The following is a 23,972-nucleotide window of genomic DNA, read 5'->3' as shown; positions in this document are numbered from 1 at the left end:
GGTGTGAATTCCCATCTGTAAAGGTTAGGAATGATGAGGCTTTCCTAACATGTACTGACATGCGTGTTTTCCTCCTGCTGAGGTGACAGAGACCCAGCTGTTAATATGTGCGTATACAGTTGTGTGTAGTTGTGGTGGTGCTGGAAAAATTTTTCATTAATCTCAGTTCCTGTTGTGTCTTCTTCTGTGGCAACAGAACAGGGTGATTAAGGGAGTATACCCTGCCAGCCCTTCCTCCTGGCTCTTTGTCGTCATAGGGATCCTGGCTACCATGTACATGCACTCGGATCCCAGCATGGGACTCATCGCCAAGATACGGCAGCACCTGCCGCTGAGGTACACAGACACAGTCACGCATTTAATGTCGTTCTGCTGTGGCACAAATTGCCTGTGTCTCTCTGAGAGTCATTCACAATCAGCTGGATACAGAAATTATAGTGTCTACAGCATCTGGGCATTGCCTGCCATGTGGAGTCCAGTACCGGTCAGGCTACACTGCCAGCAGAAAGCCACTACTCCACTTTAAAGGCCAGTCTTACATGTACCAATCAGGAGGGGAAAGGGTTGGACCCTGACTCAGCCAAACAAACAGATGTTAATAGCGTATAAATCTGATGAGTCATTATGGAGCAGAGTGGGTGTGGTGGGTGCAGTTCACCTTTAACCCACATCCCTCCCAGACTGTTCACTACATGTTGCTTATAACGTTGCTGACTCATTTTCTCTACCTCACACACACACCTGCCACAGGGTGGACCATGGTGATATGAGGAATAATTTGTTTACAAATTTGTGTTTCTAGTCATTATATGCAATATCATGTTGAATCATGTCCTACCATGTATGTCACATACAATACGTTATACATGCATGTATGTGACATATGGAAATAAAAGGTCAATGTGAAAGAATGACAGTGGCATTTCATTTGACTCACAGTTCTTGAGAGAACACTTCCAGCTCCATTGAAAGGACAGTGGAGCAACAGGAACTCGACAACTAAACATGCTTTTTCCATATTTAAATATTTGGGTATTGAAACCAACACCATTTTCGTATGCTTTGGGGGATTTGTGTGTGTGTGTGTGTGAGAGAGTGTGAGTGAGTGAGTGAGAATTTATTATTCATAAATCATAGTTCAGTTCCTCAGTGGCCCAGCAGGTGATGCTATTGTCTAAGTTTACTTGTGTTTCCTCACAGCATCTGTAATTGGTCTTGTGTGCATCAGCTGCTCTCTGCTGGTTGTAATGGAACATAAATTAGGACAGATTACAATAGTTTCTCAGGCATTTGAAACTTGATATTCCTCAGCTGCAAGTCCACCCATTTAGCCTTACATCAACATTTAATAAGTTTTTTATCACACTGTGTACTCTGAGAATTAGTGCTCTAATACTGCTTTCCCCATCCCTCTGTCCAGTCTCCACGTCTCCCTCAGTTCCCAGGGTCAGACTATGGTGTCAGCGCTGGTCTTCAGCACCCTGCTGTGGCTCTCCATCATCCTCGCTCTCAGATTCTGCCTGAAACTGTTGCTTTCCTACCACCAGTGGATGTTCGAGCAGCACGGCCGAGTTTCCAACACTACGAAAGTCTGGGTGGTAAGACATACTTCTACCCGATACTACAGCTTGTTCCTTTGGCTGCTGCAAAGTTTGTTTATGTTCATGGACACAAAATTGCTTCTTCCATATAATTTTGTTTACTGGTAGTGAACAAAACTATAAATTGTAATTATAACAATATGGGAGTAACTCTAATACCACGCACAAGAAAATTTACAAAAGGCACGGACAGCTAAAAGATCATCATGATAAAATATATTTAAATATATTTCCAGCTACATGTAGGTGTTTTAAATAGTTACTGAAAATGTCACATATCTCTGTTTATTTTCCACAGACTCTGATAAGGTTATTATCAAGCAGGAAGCCTCTGCTGTACAGCTATCAGACCTCTCTACCTCATCTGCCTGTTCCTGCCATCAAAGACACCCTGAGCAGGGTGAGTACCCATGCTTAGACATTTATTTATGGATACATCTTGCATTCAGTTCACGCCTTTGTTTAGTTTATCTTCTTCATCTATGAGTCAGTATCTATGTATGTACTGTACCTGTGTTCATGTAAATGAAGTACTGAAATAACCCAGAAACCACAGAGACCAAGTTTTGACTGACTCTCTCTCTCTCTCTCTCTCTCTCTCAGTACCTGGAGTCAGTGCGCCCTCTGTTGACTGATCCAGAGTTTAAGCGGATGACTGAGCTGGCCAATCAGTTTGAATCTAGCCTGGGAAACCGTCTCCAACGCTACTTGAAACTTAAAGCTCTGTGGGCCACGAACTATGTAAGTGTGCTTACCATGTGCGCACACGCATATCCTTGTATACCCTTGTTAAGACATCTCTAACCATTGGTAGACCAAGATCATGACATGGTGGCACACTTAAACATCTGCCTTCCTTATGGGACATGATTTAAAAAAATGGTTAGCAATCCATCATTGACAGTGGCTATTATACTTGGATCAGTCTTAGGTTCCCCAGACGACTCCTCAGTCTGCTCTGTGTCCAACCTGTCACTTCCTTTTATAAGTAATGGCAGCTGAAACCAGTTCCCTCCATGTCCCTGCTATACTGGCATCAGTCTTGCATTCTCTAAACTCTTCCTTAGTTCCGCTCTACGTCCAACATCTTGGCTCATCCCACAATTACTGGCTGCTAAAATTAATTTCCTCTTATCCTACTGAAAACCTCAGAATTTATATCTTATGAGCTTTTGTGCTGAGGTATAATAACTCTAACCATAGATTGAAAGAGTTGAAAAGCAGGCTACCCAGAAGATATTGTAACACTAGTATTAAGGAGGCGTTTGAATTTAATTTTTACACTGCAGATGCAAGGTTTGTACATGCTTCTGCTCGGGATTGCATTTTTCAGGCTTTAGGTCCTGGAATTGTGCACATATTATGCAGAGCAAAATATTTAGTTTTCTCTTGTTTAATTGTCTCCCTCTTGTTTTGCTTGTGTGATCATTATAAACGTAAACTTTAATGTCTCCCTGCATTTTATAATATTGTCGTCATCTTATTTGGATAGCTCAGAGACTTTTAATTGGGTCCCACTTCGCCTGAGGCTCTGCCAGGAAAGGGTCTGTGTAAAGTGAGAATCTGTGTCACTTTCATTTAACCTGTTAAAATTCCTTAAAAGTACCTACATAACTACTACATTTAAGGTGGTGCACATGCAGCACAGCATGTGAAAGCTGAAAGTCTTATCTTTTCAGTGATATAAACATTTACAAGATACAACAACTGTAGATACAACTAAACTATCTTCTAAAAAACATCAATGTAATAATGTCGACGCTTATTGTTTGTATTTTTCCTCTACGCACCCTGCGGTTCCAACATGCATAGCAACAACAACAAAACTGGTCTTGTTTTGTCAGGAAATGTCCAAAGAATCACGTCCAGTGGAAAAATACAGTCAAAAACATATGTTTTTAGCTCCATAAATGATCAAAAGTTGCAATTGAATAGTTCCAATTCGAAAATGTATCCCAGTATTTCTCCTTCGTTTTTTTGTTTTGCCGCCTTTGTTTTGTGTTGAAAGTTGACAGGCGTTTTTTGTGACCTATTATTCTGCTTTATTGGTACCCGATACTCAGCAGAGAGTTATATAAAGCTTTGATATTTCCCGTTTCAAACACACGGTACCTAATAGCTCTTTGTGGTTTAAAAAAAAAAAAAAAAAATCAGGAAGTTTTGTCCTTTTGTTTTAATTGAACAGAAGAACAAACGTAACGTCCTGTTTTGGTTCCAGGTGAGCGACTGGTGGGAGGAATATATCTACCTGAGAGGCCGAAGTCCCATCATGGTCAACAGTAACTACTATGGCATGGTAACCAGCTGCTGTAAACACAGAAAAAAAACTGCTAAACCTTTGAAATGTTTCATATGTTTTTGTGGCAGAAAACTTTGGACATTAGGCTGACCCAAAATGCATGTGTGTGTCTCTCTTTGTTAAGCTTGGCTCTGGCTCCGTCCTAGCCTCCTTTCCTGTCCTTCCTGTCCTTCCTTAGGTGCTCTTTCTAGTCCCTCCACCTTCTGCCCTCTCTTCATGACAGTGGAATTATGTTTTCTAATATCAGAAAGAAATATATGCAGTGGCAATGGCATGAGACATGGTATGCTGTATAATGTGTGTGTGTGTGTGTGTGTGTGTGTGTGTGTTTGCATGCCTGTCCAGGACTTTCTGTATGTGACCCCGACCCCAGTGCAGGCTGCAAGAGCGGGTAACACCATTACTGCTCTGCTGCTCTACCGCCGTAAGGTGAACCGGGAGGAACTCAAACCGGTGAGACAGCGAACATTTCTGCAGAGCGGATGGATAAATGGGTTGAACTGTGTGCGTGCATGTGTTTCGCGGGCAGACTGGCATATTTTCACAGGGGCTGGAACACTTTTAGTTGATCTACCCAGAAAAATGTGGTGAAAGGGTATGTCATTCATGCAGAAATTGCTACAGGCAGTCAGTCAGGAAAAGGGCTTTCAGGAATCCCCTGGGTTTTGCCAGATAGTGAATAATGAGCCCTCAGTTCAGTTTTGGATGTGACCCTGGATGTAGTGGGTGGTGAGGGGAAGCATTTAAAGCCAGATTTGATGTATCTGACTTGTCACGCATTTGCCATGAAATTGGAACATAGGACATTAATGTGTACCTCAAGATTAGATAACTATTAATCATAACTAAGTAATAACAATAACTTGTGTGCCATGGTCAGGCCAAAATTTTTAATGTTGAGTCATTATGAGCATGTTAGCAAGCTGATGTTATCAGTTATCATGACTCACAGAGCCTCCAGCATAGCTGCAGAATCTTAGTCTTCTTTTTATTTCCTGTTTTTATTAAGAATTAGCGAGCGTACACAAGGCCAGTCAAACCCTGCGGGTGAACAACTATGCTGCCATTCAAAACTTCAACCACATCAAAACAATTTCTCAATAAATGTTGGTGGCACATGTTGGTGTTACATATAACGGTAATCTGGAAAGTTAATCCTTTAGTTATTTTATGTACCCACGGTAGTAAACTGAGTGGAAAAAAACCCAAAAAACTGAAGGTTTGTATGTACATGCATATGTACTAAACTGTTTTTCTTTCTAGTTTAGAAAAAAAGCTGCCAAAGTGGAACCAGAATTAAAATAGGAGAAGGTCCCATTGAAGTGAAAACTGATGTGTGTGTGTGTGTGTGTGTGTTAGAGTCGTGTTCCAGGCACTGTCATCCCTCTGTGTGCTGCTCAGTGTGAGAGGATGTTCAACACAACACGCACTCCAGGAGGCGAGACTGGTAACACACACACACACCTGCGCACACTTCTGCTGATGTATACTGCAGTTTATTGTTTATTAGATATAATTCTTCTGTCAGCTGATGTTCATAGTCAGGTATCATCATGTCTTATATCAAAAGAAGATATATACAGCTGTAAACTTGAAGTGAATTATAAACCAAATAACACACACATAAGTAGCCTGACCTTCATCTGCTAACTTAATTAGCAAGTTTCAGTAAAACTGGTCGTTGTTAGAGCAGGTGATAGAAGTGGACTGCTGAGCCACTGCAGTAAACCTTCTTTCCTCCACAGATGTGCTGCAGCACTGGCAGGACAGTGAGTTTGTGGCAGTGTACCACAAGGGCCGCTATTTCCGCCTGTGGGTGTACCGGGCAGGCCGACTGCTTTCTCCCAGGGAGATCGAGTACCAGGTCCAGAGGATCCTGGATGACCCCTCACCCCCGCTACCTGGAGAGGACAAACTGGGGGCTCTCACTGCTGGGGACAGGTAAGAACAGTGGCGTGGGCGTTGGAATATGCTCCAGTGTGGTATATACTGGGATGTATTTGGTAATTGTGCATTGTCTCTTACCTGTAGAACGTCATAATATGTGGTAAATCTCAATGTCTGGAGCCGCTGTGACAGAAATGTCTATACATGCTGGAACTACCCGTACATTCCCATCATCCGCTTCTCAGTCATGAGTGAGTCGATTTGCTTTCTGGGAAAGTAGGAAATGAGTCCCTCTATTATCACCCACGCCAACTCCCTAGAGTCACAAGGGCTCTTTCATGATGCCAGGAATTGGCTCGCCCTTACAATGCACCCCCAGCTGATGCCTACACCTGCAGGTGGTGAGCCCGCTGGGGTGGTGCCTCCATTTAATTTCTTCCGGCTATGCTCGGGCCATGCTGTTGACCAAGGCCTGGTCACCAGACATGCGCCAGCAAGCTCACCTGGGACCAGTTTGCCTCAGGAGGACAAACAAATCCTTCCTCCAGTGTGAAGGTGGCAGCTCCCAGAGGGACCGCACCAGCCTAATGATTTGCAGTCTGTTGACATTTGAGTTCACATGGCTAACGCTGTAATCACTGCATACAGTATAAACTTTGATTTGTAGCTCAGTTACATGACAAAGAAAAGTAGAGACTAGGTTAAAGGTCAGCAGTACTTTTTTGTACCCTACAAGTGGAGTGTTAATGGCAGAGTGCCAGGAATTTTAGATAATCACTAGTCTGTCCAGGGACTTGCAGCACAGTGGGCACCAAGCTTTCAGGGGGAGGCAGAGGCTTGTGCGTATTTAAGTTAAGAGTCAGTGAGTGTTTTTGGAAGCAAAGTCACTTGACTTTCTCTGTGGCTCTCTGTGTATTGTGACTAAATTTGTGCGTTCGTTTCTCTTTCCTCCATTCTCACTGAACATTTTCTGTTTATCGCCACCGGAAATAAGATCACACTACAGAACATTACATAAATGCACTGGGAACCTATTGCATTGGCCATGGTAAATGCATCAAGATTTTACAAAGCATGCGCCTAACGGTGCAGACCAATTTGTTTCACCAATTGTGTTTGATTTGCATATATTTTAAATTTGCTTTTCAATATGTTGCTGAAGTAATCCAAAAAATGTAATACTTAAATACATTACCATCCACCTGTTTGATGGGGGGAAAAGAAGCTTTTGTTAATAGCAAGTGAGCCACAGAGCGATGTTATCCCCGAATGAACCTTTGTAGGACCTGTTTCGTCTCCTTTCACCTACCTTCACACCGGTGTTACACCCAGTCACTGGCACAGTGACAAAGCCACAAGATGAACACTATTCAGAATTGCACCCCATTAATTTACAGTATGGTTGTTTGTTTTTCAGAACCAGACTTTCAAGGTCCTGAGTCCTTACGTGCCCCTTCAGTGTAAAGTTAGTTAGTTATAGAGTTATCATTTTATGTTATTATAAAAATTATAAAAATATCAAATCAATCATTATTAAATCTTCATCGTAGTATGTCTTAAAACATTGTTATTAAACATTATTACATTATTGAACACTGCAAACATTAGTCCTTAACGTGCTGCTTTGTTATGAATAAAGCTTTAGGAGTGTCAGTGGATGTGATGACAGCTTGGTGTTGTAGGGGATGCTTTGTCATCCATTCAGTGATGGATTAGCTGTCACAGGCAACACTTAAGTCTCCGTAGCTTGACAGTTGTTCTCTCGATGCCAGCTGTTCCGTGGGAAAACAGAGAGAGGTCAGAAGAAAAGGAGGCAAACACAGGCAGACAGCAGAGTCATAAACAGAAGCAGAAAGAAGAGATGGACAAGGCAGAAAAATGGAAAAGAAAGTCTGGGTTCAGGCCGGAGCTTTTGCATGTTCTCCCTGTGCGGGCGTAGGTTCCCACTCCGACTTCTTCCCACAGTCCAAAGACACTGAGATGAGGTTAACTGGCAACTTTAAATTGATTGATTAATGTTTTCTGAAGTTCTTTTTGTTGTTGTTGTTGCAAGTTCCTTCTTAGTACGAGTGTTATCTGAGATATGATCCCTCTTATTGACTGCATTGTTGGACAGGTATATTGGTATACAGCTCACCTGTTCTTGGTTCTAACACTTGTCAGTTTGCATGCTGAGGAAGGACGTCTGCCTGAAACACCTGTTAATAAACAGTTTAAGTGGAGTGCTGTCCTACATCTGAGCTTTGATTGCTGCCTGTGAGGATTCAGCACCCATCCATACAAACTGGGCTTTACCATTTTGATTTGTTACTCAGTTCATATTGATGCTCGTGTGTCAGATTTCAGTAACTACATGGAAAAACCACAAACCTTATGTCATACTGCCTTTTCTTATTACTTTTTTATTGCGAACTTCACTCCAGTTGATTGAAGCCTGATTTTTATATTTTTGTAATTGTAAAATTCCAGATCTTCTTAGACCGTATCGTCATTTGAATGGAAACATCACTTATGAAAATATGACAAAGACAGGATGCAGTGTCGTAACCAGCTCCTTGTTGGAGAAACGTCACATAAGTGATAAGGGACATCTGCTCTTTCATCTTTGGGGGGAATTTAGAAATGTCTGTTGTCAGAACTTGCGATCGATTTCACCACTGGGTGCACATGCTGATAATGTATGTGCAGCGATGGTCTCAGTGATAATGGTCATGTCTCTCACATTCTTAGGATTCCCTGGTCTCAAACGAGGAATCAGTACTTCAGCTCAGGTGTCAACAAGCGATCTCTGGATGCCATCGAGAGGGCAGCCTTCTTTGTAACGTTGGACGATGAAGAGCAAGGCATGAGGGGTGAGGACCCAGCGGGGAATTTGGACCGCTATGCAAAGTCCCTGCTCCATGGGAAATGTTATGACAGGTGAGGAAGAAAGGAAATATGGAGGCATTTAGAGACTACCAGGGGACCTAATGTCACACAACATTATCTTGATGTCCAAATAGTTTTTTGGATACTTTTCAATCCGGAAAAAACCTCAGGTAACATCATACTTTGTCAGCCTCCAAAACTGTGAAACATACAAACGTACAGTACTGAGTTGTACCTCTTATTTCTCATCAATCAGTCTACGTCTCCTTTCGGAGAGGTGCAGATTTAAAACATAAAGATGCAAAATAGCAAAATATCCACATTGACAGAATCTTCTCAGCATTTATGGCAAAGTTCCTACTACATGCCATTGTGTGGCCGGGACAGACAGGAAGTTAAATGAGAAAGTGAAAGCTTTGATTAAAGATAAAACTTTCTTTTTGATGTCTCTGCTGTATGTGTGGCTAAAACCACAACAGACACAACTTGCTGCTGGTCTCCAGAACCAGTATGTCTGCATGTTGTCTCGCCTCTTTGCTGTAATGACTCACCCTGACACAATTTTCGGTACTCTTTGGATGCAGTTGCTAGTAGTTATGTAATATATCTGGAAAACGGTCAAATCTCCCCTCTGCTGCATATACAGTTTAAGTGCATAGTTGAATGTAAACCCCTCATTTGAACTTTTTTTTTTTTTTTTTAAATCAGACTCATCATCCATCATCCTTTGCCCTGAATGTCTTCCAGTGACCTTTAGTCTTTCCTCATCCGTCCTTTTCTCCCTCCAGCCAACACGAATCTTTTTAACTCTTGGCAGCAGCAACAGCGATCTGTGTTTCAGAGTTGAGGACAACGACCTCATGTCGTGCCGCTACGCGTGTTAACGTCAGACATTGGCCGGAATGTATCAGTGGTTGATGTCTTTGTGAAGGCGTAATTGACTGAACCGAATGACTGAAACCCTTTCACATTTTTTAATATGTCCAAAAAAAAATGACCACTCTATGTGTAGGACGAAGACTGTAGGTCATTCAATAGGACGGCCTCATTCTCTCCAATTCACATGTAACCACTGAATACTTTTTTTTTTTATTATAGACTTGCTCAGAACTGATTTTTTTTTATTGTCAAATACACTGTTGCTCATGAAATTGGAATAAAATATATTTTACCTCTTCTCATGAAATTATTGTGACAATGGGATTTATTCTTGATAGATAAAGTGTAAAACTTTATTGATCAGTCTTTTCCAATGTGATTGCTGATATGTATAACCAGGAATAAAAAGAGGAATGTGTCTGAAAGCATTTTGAGCAACAGTGTATTAATCCCCTATTTTGCTAATACCAGGTTTTCCTGCCAAGTTGGTTTGTTCCAAACCCTGTGCGGCAGGATTGCATGAACTGACAACACCCGAGTGTGACGATGGATGTGTGCTAAAGGTTTAGCAGGCTTTCTGTTGAGCCCCATTTTTATTCTTTCCAAAATCCAGCGTGGACTTTAAAGTTTTGTCTGACCATGAAATGACTTTGTGAATATGCAATAACTGTACAAGGCCTTATCTGTGTGCTCTGTCTTTGTCTTTAAGAGCACTACCTACCCCCTCTGTGTTTGTGGCAGTGTTACATTTTACATTTCAAATTTTATTCAGGAAATTTTGTTTTTAAAAAGAGCATAAAATATTTCTTCTCAGCTGCTGTTTGCATGAGTATCAACTTTTTATTTTTATAAATTCTAATAAAACAAAGAGTTTTTGAATACATAAATATACATTTCATCACTGAGCTGTTTTTTTTTAAATAAAAAATATTGCGTTCTCTCACATCTAACCTCTTGCTCTTTTCCCACCTTTTTTTTCTCTGCTCTCCCAGGTGGTTTGACAAATCGTTCTCCATTGTTATCTACAAGAACGGGAAGAATGGACTGAATGCGGAGCATTCCTGGGCTGATGCACCGACTGTGGCTCACCTTTGGGAGGTGTGTTTTTCTGTGTGTCTGTGTTCCTGGGCTTGTGATCTCACAAATGCAGATGTCTTCTTACTCAGAGCTTTTACAAGCTGATGAGAGACCCTTTTACAGGAAATGGCTGTGTGAGAGGAGAAAAGAAAACTGAGTGTTGTGCTAAGGAAAAAAAAAAAAAGCACCATCAAGCCAGCGTTGTGCTACAGACAGCTGGTTGTTGGAGCACATCTGAAACTCACAACCGTGGCCGACATCATAACCGTAAATCATAGTGTATGACATACAGTATACAGCAATCCCATCAGTGAAGTCTGTGTTTGCAAAGCTTGTCATTCCAACATCAAACATCAGACACGAGATAGATAACCCTAACCCCTAACCATAACCCTCAGACAGGATAAAACATCAGACACGTATGGGGGCATCTATGAATATGTGACTTCAGGTAAACAGGTATTAGTCCTCTGAGCAGTGGAAAGAAGGCATGCGGTTTGATGACTCATTCTCCTTTTTCAAGAGGTCTTTGTGTACAGCTTATGTCCTCTGCTGATGCCGTGGGTGACAGACAAATGATGGAAAGTTAACCACATATGGTGTGGTCACCACGTACGCCTGCTTAAGTGCTAATTGGGCAATGGAACTCTGTCTTAAATGGCACATTATCACACCTACTGGCATTTCTATCTAGATGGGAGGGGAATTTTTCAGAACGGCCATCTTTAACTTGATTAGGCGAGAATCAAATATTTATTAACTTATGCGTGCATTAACTGAGCCCATGTATTTTTATCTGACTCACTCATAGATCAGACAATTATATACACAGTAGGATTGTTCAGGGTTGTAGGGTTCATGCTGAGTATGATCACTGAGGATTGTATCATCACTAGTACCAACGGTGCAGCTTCAGTGCTGTATGTTTATGTATAGTGTGTAAAAGACTTTATGTTAGAGCACAAACATGATGATTTGATACTGAAAAGTTATAAAAAGCAAATAATGCAAAAGTAGTTTTAACCCCCCCCCAAAATAGTCTGTATTTGAGTGTAAATATGGGTGTGTCTCTCTCCCTGTCTCCAGTACACACTGGCCACAGATGCATTCCAGCTTGGATACACTGAGGACGGACACTGTAAAGGCGAGGTGGACCTCTCACTACCCCACCCTCAGAGGCTTCTCTGGGACATCCCCTCAGAGGTACATACACCCTGTGAAGTGTGTTATGTGTGTGTGTGTCTGTGTTCACCACTCAACACTCAGGTCCAAATGGACCCCAGAGATACGGCTGTGAATGACCAACCAAAGCACGGCTATGCACGGCTTACAAACAGTACAAACATGTTATCCTGCCAGTGTGACTTATAGTGGGTCCCCTTCCCAAAAGAAACCAAACCTAACAGGTCAGGATGGTCGTGCAGGGTGTCCCAAGTAGCCACAATGTTTTAACAGCTTATATATGATGACATAAAGCACCCTGCTAGAAAATAAACTGCTAAAAATACTTTTTAGATGTTAGAATTGCAAAACTAACATTAGTGCACACAAAAGCCCCACTATCTGACTGCTGCACAAGTTAAGTGCACAGAATTTCCCTCATTGTAGTTGTGAAAATCCTGCTGCGATGCCAGATGTGTTCGGTTAGTTTGCAGTGTTAACAGCGTAAACTGGGAAAACTAAAACTAGACTAAATGTCACTTACTGTTTGGATTTAATATTACTTTTTCATGTGTATACCTTTGTGTGGAATGTGTGTTCCTTTTTTCTGCCTCTAGACAGCCACTTGGCTTGTAACACACAATCCAGCTGTCGTGACGCAAACTCATATTTGTTGCAGTGTTGCTGTGACATTAATGTCAGTGTATTGTAGTTACAATATATACAACACTCTCAGAGGGATAAAGAACAAAATGTCATCAACAGGCAAAGAAGAAATCTATAAACACATACATACAAAACCCACCCAGGCCCACTGTGTGTTGGTGTGTACAGTGGGGCAAAAACAGCCCCAAAGCATGATGTTTCCACCCCCATGCTTCACAGTGGGTATGGTGTTCTTGGGATGCAACTCAGCATTCTTCTTCCTCCAAACACGACGAGTTGAGTTTTTACCAAAAAATTCTATTTTGGTCTCATGTGACCACATGACACTCTCCCAGTCCTCCTCTGGATCATCCACATGGTCACGGGCAAACTTTAGACGGGCTTGGACATGTGCTGGCTTAAGCAGGGGGGACACGTCTGGCACTACAGGATTTGATTCCCTGTCAGCGTAGTGTGTTACTGATGGTAACCTTGGTTGCTTTGGTCCCAGCTCTCTGCAGGTCATTCACCAGGTCCCCCCGTGTAGTTCTGGGATTTTTGCTCACCGTTCTCGTGATCAGTTTGACCCCATAGGATGAGATCTGTGTGATCAGTGTGATTTTCTGGATTTTTTTTTCCCACATTCTGTCTCTCACAGTTCTCACATTCTCTATGATGAAAATTACAGACCTCTGTCATCATCATCATCATTAAGCGGGAGAACTTGCACAATCGGTGGCTGATGTGTACTTTTTTTGCCCCACTGTATATAAATACTTTTGATATTTAAATCTGTTCTCATATCCAAATTAAAAGCTCTCAAGTAAACTATGTGACCTTCACTGACCACCACTTTATTTGTGCAAACAGAAATGTAAACTGTTATTCTCATGCACAGACCAGCGGCATATGTTTTCCCCCTCCATCTCTGTCAAACCTCCCCACCCACCCTTCCCTTCTGTCAGAGCTTGCACCCACATAGTCAGTGTGTCCGTGTTTGATAGTGTGCCTGTGTAGTCTTTCATGAGTTCTCAGGACTCAGGACAACTGTGAGTGGGTTTCGGGAGGTTTCATTTCCGTCCAGGTGTCCGGAACATGGAACAGGCCCACAGCAAGTTGGCTACTGGACAGGCCAAATCTCAGGGGACAGTTCAAGAAATCTGAGATGGTTTGAACAGATGATTATTGTCAAGGGGAGCTAGAGTTGGAGACCTGTGTTGGCTGAGATGTTTATGAAGTGGACTCCATATTTTAATGGCCTTGGTGAACATAACAGAAAGCACGGTGGCCACTGCAGCTTTGACCCAGTAGAGCAATTTCTGAATATTACATTTCTAGTAATATTGCATAAAGTTGGACAAGGCTAAGCACTAAGTGGTTTGTTGATCCAAAGAAATGAGGATATCAGTTGGTACAGTTTAGGGAAAAAAAAACAAATTCTCATGAACACTGGAACTTGTTGAAAGAGATACAAAAATTTGGTTCATGGCAGATCTGAACAGGGCCAAAGACTGCTCCTTCTGAGACTAAATAATCCTCAGTTTAGCCTGGATAAAAGCATGTAGTCCTCAGTCTTGGCTCTCTGGTTATTAGCATGTGGCCAGTAGTATTGGTGTGTCCAACAGCACCTGCTCTTTTGGTTCAGATATGTGTTGCAGTTGAATGCAGACCAGAGAGCGGAGTGAATAATAAATACACTCCCAACCAGTTGTATCACAAGTGTCATTGCTCTGAGACAGCGGTGCCAATTGACAGCAGCTCACCAGATGGAAAGACACTTCTTCAGGAAACCATTCGTTGTTTGGATGGTGCAGAGGGCAGTACGTGAACACACAGCTCCTCAAACCTGTGTAGGTTTTCAGATTTCTTTTTATTTTTGGGGGCCTTTTTTTTTTATTATTAATGCCAGAAAAAATGAATCAATTATCAAAATAGCTGCAGTTTAATTCTAAAAACTGATAAGAGGCTTTATGCCATCATGCTCACAACAAACAACAACAAGAGATTTGGCAAGAAGGTCATTAGCTTTAATGAACTTGGGAAGAATCAGCGTTGAATAATGTATAAGTCAGCTCTATAAGACATCTCTCAACAGAGGCAGCTAGAGTTCCTATCACTACCCATAATGCATGCATTAGTTTCACATTAGAGTTTCACTGGCTCTGTCTGTCTAATGTTGCGCCCACCTAAATTATATTACAGTAACATTCTGATGCTTGATCGTTCACGGTGCTGTCATTTTGAGTACGTGTAAAACTGTTTCATGTTTTGGCAGCAGATCTACAGTGGCAAGAGAAAGTAAGTGAATCCTTTGGAATGACTTGGTTTTCTGCATTAAAAATAACCTCATCATCTAAATCAGGTATAAACACAATGCACTAACACACACACACACATTACTCATTCAGAGTCCCGGCAGGTGACAGCCATACACCTCCTTTAGGAGCAGTAAGCTCAAAAAAGTGGTCTCTGTGGTGAGGATCAGACTTGAGCAATGTTCAGGAATTTTGAATTTTGGATTATTGTTCTTCAGAATAATTCTCCAGAACTGCTTCACCTCTGGGATGTTCATTAGATGTCCAGTGTGAATGGCTCCATTGTGGTCGTTCCACAGCATCTCTGTTGGGATGAGGTGTGGGCTCTGACTGGGCAGATTTTGCGGTTTTACAGGGTTTTGAGTGTGCTTGTTTTCTTTTCCTTAATATTTAAGGATAATACTTAATACTGACATTACCCTGTAGGATACCTTGTTAAACTTGAATTCATTTTCCCCTTGGCCATGATGAGCTTTTCAGGTTAAGAGGCAGCAAGTGGGCCCCTTCTTTTTCCTTGTACAAATTCGCATTTTCAAAACAGAAACAGAAATCTTAATGACTAACAGCTTTTTCTTTGTGGAATGACTCGAACTTTCAGGAGTCTTAGCTTGATGCCAGAGAGTTACGACCACTGTGTGTCCATTTGCTGGACTCATGAATATCTGTTTGAGGGCTTGTAATCATTTCCAGTTGTACATTAAGCAACAACTCTTGATTGTAAGTCTTCTAAGATGTCTTTTTTCCAAGATATGATTCAGAACAAGATCCAAACGTTTTCACCTGAACTGTAAACTCAAGATGTTTTTGTTTTGTTTATATGCCAGCAGCTGTATCTCATACCTCTAATCTTGTTTTAAGTGACTCCAGGTGAGTTGACTCCTGACTCCTGTTATCTTTCAATGCCATTAGTCAAAGGGTTCACATACTTTACCCAGCCTACACTGTAAATGCTTGAATGATGTGTTTACTACAGACAAGAACACAATTATTTCCGTTATTAGTTCAAATAGATTGTGTTTGTTTGTATTTGTAACTTAGCTGAAGATCTGTTCATATTTTCAGCCAAATGTTCGCATGAAGTCCAACAATAATAAGCTTTGCTTACTTTTTCTTCTCACTATGTTGTTCTCAGGCCAAAAGACACAGGCTAACCTGAGCCTCAGGCTCTCAATTAGCTCTGCATGTGTTACAGTGTGTGTATGTTTCTGTTTTGTGTATAAAGAAATTAGATGCAGCAGCACACACTGTAGAAGGTTCAGGGCAGTGAGTAATTTTATGACATCATAACTGACACCTGGTAGGAAATTGTCTCACTTAAGCTCAGATGTGATTAGTTTGCTTCTCAGTTCTCTTGGCAGTGGAGATTTTCATTTCATTTCATCATCTATATCGCTTGATCCTTCAGGGTCCCAGCTGACTATGGGTGAGAGGCATGGTACTGACACACAAACACAGACAACATCACGCACATAATTAAAGTTAAAATTAAAGTCAATTAAGCTAATGTGCTTGTTGTGGGATTGTGGGAGGAATACCCGGAGAAAACCCACGCAGACACAGGGGGAGCATGACAAGAAGAACCCTCTTGCTGTGAGGTGACAGTGCTAACCACTGCACCACCGTGCCGCCCTCAGTTGTGGAGAAATCTGCTTTCCGCACGCACACACACACACACACACACAGATCACAGCAGTAGTAGAACTGTTAAAATCTTAACGACACTCCTGCGTGTAACAAAACCATATGATGATAGATGGGCAGTGTTGAGGAAAAGCGGGTTAACCAGTTTGTCCGTGTCGTAAATTCCTCTGGCATGCGAGGATTGCAGAAAGTGATTTGGTGACAGAGGAAGACATGAAAAATCATTGTGTCAAAGTATATGGATTAAGTTTCAAGGCTGTATGACAGGGAGAATCATGAGAAACAGGTGGGAGGATTTTTATTTCACTGGCTAATTACTGATGAAAGTTCAAAGACTACTATCTGTGTGTGTGTGTGTGTCTGTGTGAGTGAGTGAGTGAGTGACCAACCAAGAGAGAGAGTTTGTTTAAACGTTAATCGGGGACAGGGACAACTCTCTGGTATGTTACCAATTGTAAGGTGGTTTCCCATGGCGAAAGTCCCGGGGTTATTACTGATGTTTTGAATCTGCTGGGGGGGAGCCTGGGTTTTTCCCTGTGCTCTGTAGCAGGACTTTCATTTGCGAAGCATCTCCTGAAAAGAACAAACAGATGAGGAAACAAGGCGTAGAAACCGGAGAAAACTCTATATTAGCTCAACTTTTGAGGAACAGTAGTTTCACTTCTATTCATAACCCAGTCACAGCACTGTATGGCTGCATGTTTTTGAGCTTTTATGTCCTTGTGGAGAAGCAAAATTGTATGATCCTGTTACACTAGAAGTACTGCATATTTTTTCAGAGTACTGAGATTTCAGCCTCCATCCTTCCTACGACGACAAAATGGCATTTTTCCCACATGCCGCGAGGTTCTCACTCCCACACACACACGCAGACACACACAAATACCAGACTAATACAATGCATGTATGATGACAGGCCTACCCAGTTGTCTTAGTTGTCAAACGTCAAGGTCACTATGGCAGTGCCTGGCAATGCGATATCTTAAGAACCCTTTGAGGGATTGTATTCAAACTTTGCGCAGATGTTGACGGTGACTCAAGGATGAACCGATTAGATTGTGGAGGTCAGAGGTAAAAGTCAACATCCCTGCGACCTTAATGAAAATGTTCTGCTTCAGAATGTGTTATCTTTACAATGCTTTGAGTAATGTTCTTCAAACTTTGCACGTATGTTTGCTTTGGCTATTTCTTGTGTGTGGTCCTTGTGTTCTTCCTGTTCCCACTCTGTATAACAGGTGAGTCATGTGCCTCTGACAAAGAAAGTCACACGTAACTATGCTTTGTCCAGTACTGGTTTGCAACAAATACCCGCACAAGTGATGGCGTTGCCATATATGTATGGCCGTGTATAGACTCAGCTATACATTGTGTTTATTGCCAGTTAGCAAATGTTAGCACGCTAACACACTAATCTGAGAAGGTAAACACTGTAAATATTATACCTGCCCGATGTTAGCATGCTGACATTAGCAGGTAATGTCAACAGTTTCACTGAGCTTCCAGCGTGGCTGTAGGCTTATTCAGCATCTCTGAAATCACAGGCCATTTAATTTGTGTTTTCAAAATGGAAGAGACGGGATGTGATAATGTAGAACAGAGAACCAGACAGAAGGAGGAAGGATTAAGAAAAGTGAAGTAATGAATGAAGTAATTTCTTCCTGTTTTGTTCTTTTTCTCCATTAATATTTAATGACCACTTTTTTCATCTTTGTGTGTGCGATGTAGAGAAGGTGGATGAAAACATTAGAAATGTGTTTTCAACTTCACAGCATTTTCCATTGCAGGGTCCACGTGTTATGTAAACTTGAAATAAACTTCCACTGAGGAGACTTTAAAGTGACGTGACACATTCAGTGAAACAAAAAAGCTGCTTTGACAGAAGCAATTAAGACTGAATATTGCCAAAGTGGTGCTTGATCTACCTACCTATTAGAAACTTTATTAGTCAGAGTTCAACAAACATCAGTCACTGTGGAAGCAAGTAAACGCTCCAAACTGAAACGACGACGTGTTGTGTCTGTCAGCAGGTTGCGTTAGTTGTAACATAGCACTCAAATGAATGAATGTTTGTGGAAGCTGCTTCCTGTATCCTCACAGCAAAAAAAAAGTGTGTGGTTTCATGTAAATAATGAAATGCCAGAACCACAGGATTGTGTATATAGCAACAGCTTCACTGATAAACATTAATGAAATGAACTTTGCTCAGACATGATCTTGGCTCATATTTCACAGAGCTACATGTGTGGTAGATGTAATGGCTCATTAAATTTCTTGTTGTCCTTATACTGTGGTTGTATTTTAGTTACTACTCGTTACTGTTTTATGACGAAACATAAATAATTTATGTTATCAGACTTCTTCCTTTATTCTACTGAGTGCCATTCTAGTTGTTAAGGTGTTGTGTGTAGATAAGTATATGTTATCTTAAAAGTTTCGTTACGTGGTTAAAAGTTAACCACACACAAGCAAATCCACCTGAGAGCAGAAGGCAAAGTTATGTTGGAGAACATGAACCACTGAACAATAGGCTCACTTCCTCTGTACTGTTTATACTAACATTCCCAACCGCCCTTATCAAAATCCATTTCCAGGACTCATTTCAGGGTGTGTGTGTGCTAAACCTGTGAAGTTACAAAGAGCTAAAAGAGTGGATGTGCTCTAAAATTGTATTTCCTGTTTCTTTTACTGTTTCCTGGCTCCACTTATTTTTTTTCAATCACAGCATCTCTTTCTCCAGTCTTTTAATCTGACAAACAAACAAGGCTGTTAAAATAAGCTTGATATTGCACGTTGTTGAAGTGGGTTAAATGCTCCAGTCTGACTGTGGTGGTCAAACTAAACACAGTACTGCACGTGCTTGCCAGTTTTTCCAACTGAAATTAATAATACCTTTATTAGATGTGCACAGCAGCCAATTGCAATTTGGTAGTCAATAGTCAGTTTAGCAGCAGTGAGGTGCAGGTGAGGGTTTTTTTTTTTTTTTGCCAGATTCCCACCTTTTGAAATGCACGTGTAAATGGCACTGGGGTTTTAAAAATCAGGATAGATAGTTAGATTAAAGGAAGGAACAAATGATGAGTCAAGCTTTATTTTACAGAAACCTCAGTGATACTAGGCAGTGATGCTATGAGGTAAATGCTAAAATCAGCATGTTAATATGCATGTTAATAACAAAGTTTAGCAATCTTTCATTTGCTAATTAGCACTGAAAACAAAGTACTGCCGCACGATACGTTATGAGATAATTAATGTGATGCAAAGTGGTGAAGTGGCCTGTTGTTTCCTGTTTCCATGCTCAGTTGGCTTTGTGGTAACAAGTTGTGATGACATCAACGACAAGAGTGGACCCTAGACACAGAAAGTACCGGAAAGTTTGGGAAAACCCAGATTATCATCATTGTTTCAGTTTTGAAGTCTGTTTTCTTATCATCACTCCTTCTGTCTGACAGGTTCAGGCTCAGGTGAGCAGCTCCCTGGCTGTTGCGCAGGCGCTGGCGGACGACGTGGACTGCCATGTGTTCCCCTTCAGGGAGTTCGGAAAGGGACGGATCAAGAAGCTTCGCATCAGCCCGGATGCGTTCATACAGATCGGCTTACAGCTCGCATACTACAGGGTAAGACTTTGACAGGTGCTTACACACACACACACAAAGTACCTTCTGTATGTAAATATATATATAACATGTATATTTTATTTATGGCAATTCAATCAAGAAAGAGTTTGTAATACAATATGTGGTTGGAACTGATGAGAAACTTCAGAAACACCAGTCACAATGAACATCATTGTTGTCCATCACTAACATAGACAAAAATAATTCCTGGTGGATCTGAAGTATAGAGGATTGATTGTGCAGCCAAATGCACATTCATCAGTCCTGACAGTGATGCTGGTTCAGAGTAAGTAGAGGGTGTAAGATGTAAGTATGTGCTAACCTGACAAGACATAGGTTTGATCTTACACACTGTAGTTTGCCAGTGATACAGACCCACAACACAACAGAAAATCATTCGTCTATAATAAGCAAGAACTCAGATGTTTTCAACGCGCTGTGAGTTGTCGCATTATCATGACTGGTCGCATTATCATGATGGTGGACCAAGCTGCCACTGGACCACCATTCAGGTCATTTGCATAAAAGCACACCAGCAGGACATCACAACATGTTTAACACAGCCCGGCACACAGATATGCCAGGCTGGTATTTGTTTCTGTTGAGAAATTGACAGAACTTCAGCCATCCTCTGTTCAAATCTCATCACACCACTTCTTTCTCTTCCAGGACCGTGGTGGTTTCTGTCTGACCTACGAGGCATCAATGACCCGTCTGTTCAGGGAAGGCAGGACAGAGACTGTGCGATCCTGCTCTTCCGAGAGCTGTGCCTTTGTCAAAGCCCTAGAGGGTGGAGAGGTACCGATAAATTCAATCCCCACTTTGTCACAGTAAAAAGTAGAGTCGAATGTTGGCTCAGACTTTCCAATCATCTGTCTATTTAGAGCTGCATATCTGGTAAATTTAAAGTTTTTAGATGATTTCTGGGTGATTTTATTTTTGGGATTCACTGAAAGTGGGATGTGTGATCTGGTTTGACAGGCAGAGGAACAATGTAGGCGTCTTTTCCGAAAGGCTTCCGAGAAACACCAGAACCTGTATCGAATGGCTATGACCGGAGCTGGAATTGACAGACACCTCTTCTGCCTGTACGTGGTGTCCAAATACCTGGGAGTGGAGTCACCATTCCTGAAAGAGGTTAGCCTTTGATTCTTTTCGCTGTCGCCGTTGCGTTGTTAGTTGTTGTTGAGTGTACACAGAATTAGTGTATATGACTAAGAAAACGTGTGGATTAGCAGTAAGAACAGACACCACTTCTGCTTTAGTATTCAACCACGTTGAGTCATAGTCTCAATATGAACATGAAGAGCTTTGCCTGATTGCTGTTCACCCTGCGAGGGGAAGCTGGAATAAGAGTCTGTGTGAAGCTGTGCTGAGGCACAGAGATGCTTAGAGGTAAATGCTGATGTCAGCATGCTAACGTACTCACAGCGAGTTGATGTTTAGCAGGTGCAAACACGTTAGCATGCTAACACTAATTGCAGCTGAAGCTGATGGGGAATCTCCTTGGTTTTGCAGATACTTTGATATGATGATGATTCAGACAGCTGTTTACAGAGTTCAGTCTGCACCAAAGTGGTGGACTGACTGACCATAATTGCGTGTAATTGCTGTTCTAACACCAACAGTACATGGGGAAAATTAACAGTGAAAACTTGTTATACTGAGTGTAGATTGATGAGGGGGAAATGAATTTTAAGAATTTTAGCACTGAGCACTTTGTGAATGCACTGTAAATCAGTCATCAGCTCAGCGTGGTGGGATGATTTATCACTGACGTTATTGTAAAAGTTGCCTGCAGGGCAGACGTACTGTCTCTTGTCCTACTTCACCTCTTTTCCCCTTTTCTCTTTCCTGCTCACATTCCAGGTTTTGTCTGAGCCTTGGCGTCTCTCCACCAGTCAGACCCCAGTTCAGCAGATGGAGCTCTTTGACCTGAAGAACCACCCTGATTACATATCGCTGGGCGGAGGGTTCGGACCTGTGAGTAGTGCCCGTCTTCTTCTAGTTGTCACTGCAAATATATGTGACAAGAACAGACTGGGTGTATGTTTGTTCTCTAAAGTCAGAAGTCAACTACATGACTTACAAATGGCACAGTAGAACACTAAGTGATGTGTGAGGCCGTAACACTAATCTCCTGTTATCTCTGTGGTTATTTTAGGTTGCTGATGATGGTTATGGGGTTTCATATATCATTGTGGGTGAGGATATGATAAACTTCCACGTGTCATCCAAATACTCCTGCGGTGAGACTGTAAGTAAAACCTCTTGTTACTTTCATCAGTGTTTAGAAAAGTTGTTGATCGTTCAATAAAAACCCAACTGCAGTGTCGTCACACTGTGATTTTCAAGACGAAGAAGAGTTGGAATAAGACATGGCGAAATCAAATGGAAACATTAAACAGGCTTCAGTTTCAGCTGCAGTCATTCCAGCTGAGTCAGTGATGTACGCTGACCTGTCTGATGCAATGACAGTAGAGGAAGCGGACATCTTCGTATTGTCTGAACAGACATTAACCCGCCGGTCATTCAGACATACAAAGACAAAAACACAGCTTCTCCGCTCTTAGTCAATCTGGAACGTCCTGCTATGTTTCCGCTAAACGCTTCGTTTGCTTGCTGTCTCCCAACATGCTGTGAAGCAACAGGTTCAGTGAGAGCCATGTGAAAACCTCTCACTGAACCTGTCACTTCCTCCCAACATAACTTACCTGACTCATTGTAAACACTGCAAGGAGAAGGATTTGTTTCCACAGGGCGTGTTGTTAATAACACTGTAGTAACTCTATCTACCAGCACAAGCGTAAAGTGTTTGCGAGGGCTTACAGGGCGATGCCTGCAGTTTTGTTAATCATCCAGAATTTTCAGTGAATCAGTACACAGCTGCATTTTTTGGTATTAGTATTAATTTAGAGAAGTTTGGCTTCCTAAGAAGGTTAGCTATACTTTCCATTAATTCTTAAACCACAAAGCATATGACAGGACAGCACAAACTGTGCAGTGCTGTCTGTTTTCAGTTCCCTTCTCTTATTAAACCAGTCGTTTTGAGCTTGTTGCAGTTATTGTATATGTGAGAAAGGCACAAGAAATTCCAGAATTGACAGAAATGCCAAAACAGGTTTTGCGATAATTGATTTCTTAAAACTCACAGATACTTGTATCAGTCAGCCACATAGATCCAATATAGGTAGGGATATGACTTGTAAAACTTTAGTTACTTCTCCTCTCTGCACATCCTGTTGTCTCTCTCCCTCCTTCTCCCTCTGTGGTTCTGATTGTCTACCCACATCATTTTCTTCTGTTCTTCTGTTTTCCAGCAAAAATAAACTCTCTCTCTCTCTCTCTCTTATTTTCCTCATTTCAGGATTCCCACAGGTTTGGAGCTCAGATAAGTAAAGCTCTCCAAGACATGATGACTCTCCTTACTCCTGACACCAAAACCTCACCGTCCTGCAAAGGCTCGGCTGCCCAGCCTCAGCCTAAGAAGCTTGTCTGAATACAGAGACGTCTGACGCTGAGTGTAGAAATCGTGTATGTAGATCCTCAATGCTAAAGGCACAAACCGTTTTATGACAGACTTGGGACATAAATTAGCATTTGTTAAACTGGCAAAAGTGAATTTAATGATAAGATAAAAGGGAGATATGAGTCCAATTCAAGAGGTCAGGTGCTTTTTGTTTACTACACTGAAGACACCATGAGATTTTTGAGCCCTGTTTTTCAACTTTTTTTTTTTTTTTTTTTTTTTTTTTTTTGTTGGCCAAAAAATAAATAAAAAAATGGAGTTCAAAAGCCTTCAAAAGCCTTCCTGAGGACAGGCACCAACAATCTATTCAACTCTAGCACACAGTCTGTTTTATTTTTGTAATTGTGCGAGCTGTTGTGCTCCCAACCCCCTCTTTCCCTCCTTCTCTGGCAATATGAAACCAGTGATGAGCCATTTTTATGAAAGAGGGAATGAAGATCATCTCTTATAGAGGAA

The 23,972-nt window shown here is 41.6% G+C and overlaps 1 protein-coding gene across 1 annotated transcript in view; it reads left to right on the top strand.

The window, feature by feature from the left end:
- Nucleotides 1-23,746, top strand: part of cpt1a2b (carnitine palmitoyltransferase 1A2b) — a 28,537-nt gene extending 4,791 nt beyond the window's left edge. The window contains exons 3-19 of the mRNA XM_041061769.1: nt 197-336; nt 1,421-1,598; nt 1,900-2,001; nt 2,205-2,342; nt 3,820-3,897; nt 4,246-4,353; nt 5,260-5,347; nt 5,646-5,841; nt 8,518-8,706; nt 10,527-10,632; nt 11,698-11,814; nt 19,823-19,987; nt 20,657-20,785; nt 20,969-21,124; nt 21,857-21,970; nt 22,152-22,244; nt 23,355-23,746. Coding sequence (XP_040917703.1) covers nt 197-336; nt 1,421-1,598; nt 1,900-2,001; nt 2,205-2,342; nt 3,820-3,897; nt 4,246-4,353; nt 5,260-5,347; nt 5,646-5,841; nt 8,518-8,706; nt 10,527-10,632; nt 11,698-11,814; nt 19,823-19,987; nt 20,657-20,785; nt 20,969-21,124; nt 21,857-21,970; nt 22,152-22,244; nt 23,355-23,486 — 2,229 coding nt within the window. The 3' untranslated portion in view covers nt 23,487-23,746. The remainder of the gene's footprint in view (nt 1-196; nt 337-1,420; nt 1,599-1,899; nt 2,002-2,204; nt 2,343-3,819; nt 3,898-4,245; nt 4,354-5,259; nt 5,348-5,645; nt 5,842-8,517; nt 8,707-10,526; nt 10,633-11,697; nt 11,815-19,822; nt 19,988-20,656; nt 20,786-20,968; nt 21,125-21,856; nt 21,971-22,151; nt 22,245-23,354) is intronic.
- Nucleotides 23,747-23,972: the final 226 nt, after the last annotated feature.

Source organism: Toxotes jaculatrix, chromosome 18 (assembly GCF_017976425.1).
Source record: "Toxotes jaculatrix isolate fToxJac2 chromosome 18, fToxJac2.pri, whole genome shotgun sequence".
NCBI classification, from domain to species: Eukaryota; Metazoa; Chordata; class Actinopteri; family Toxotidae; genus Toxotes; species Toxotes jaculatrix.
This window is presented reverse-complemented; position numbering and strand designations above follow the sequence as displayed.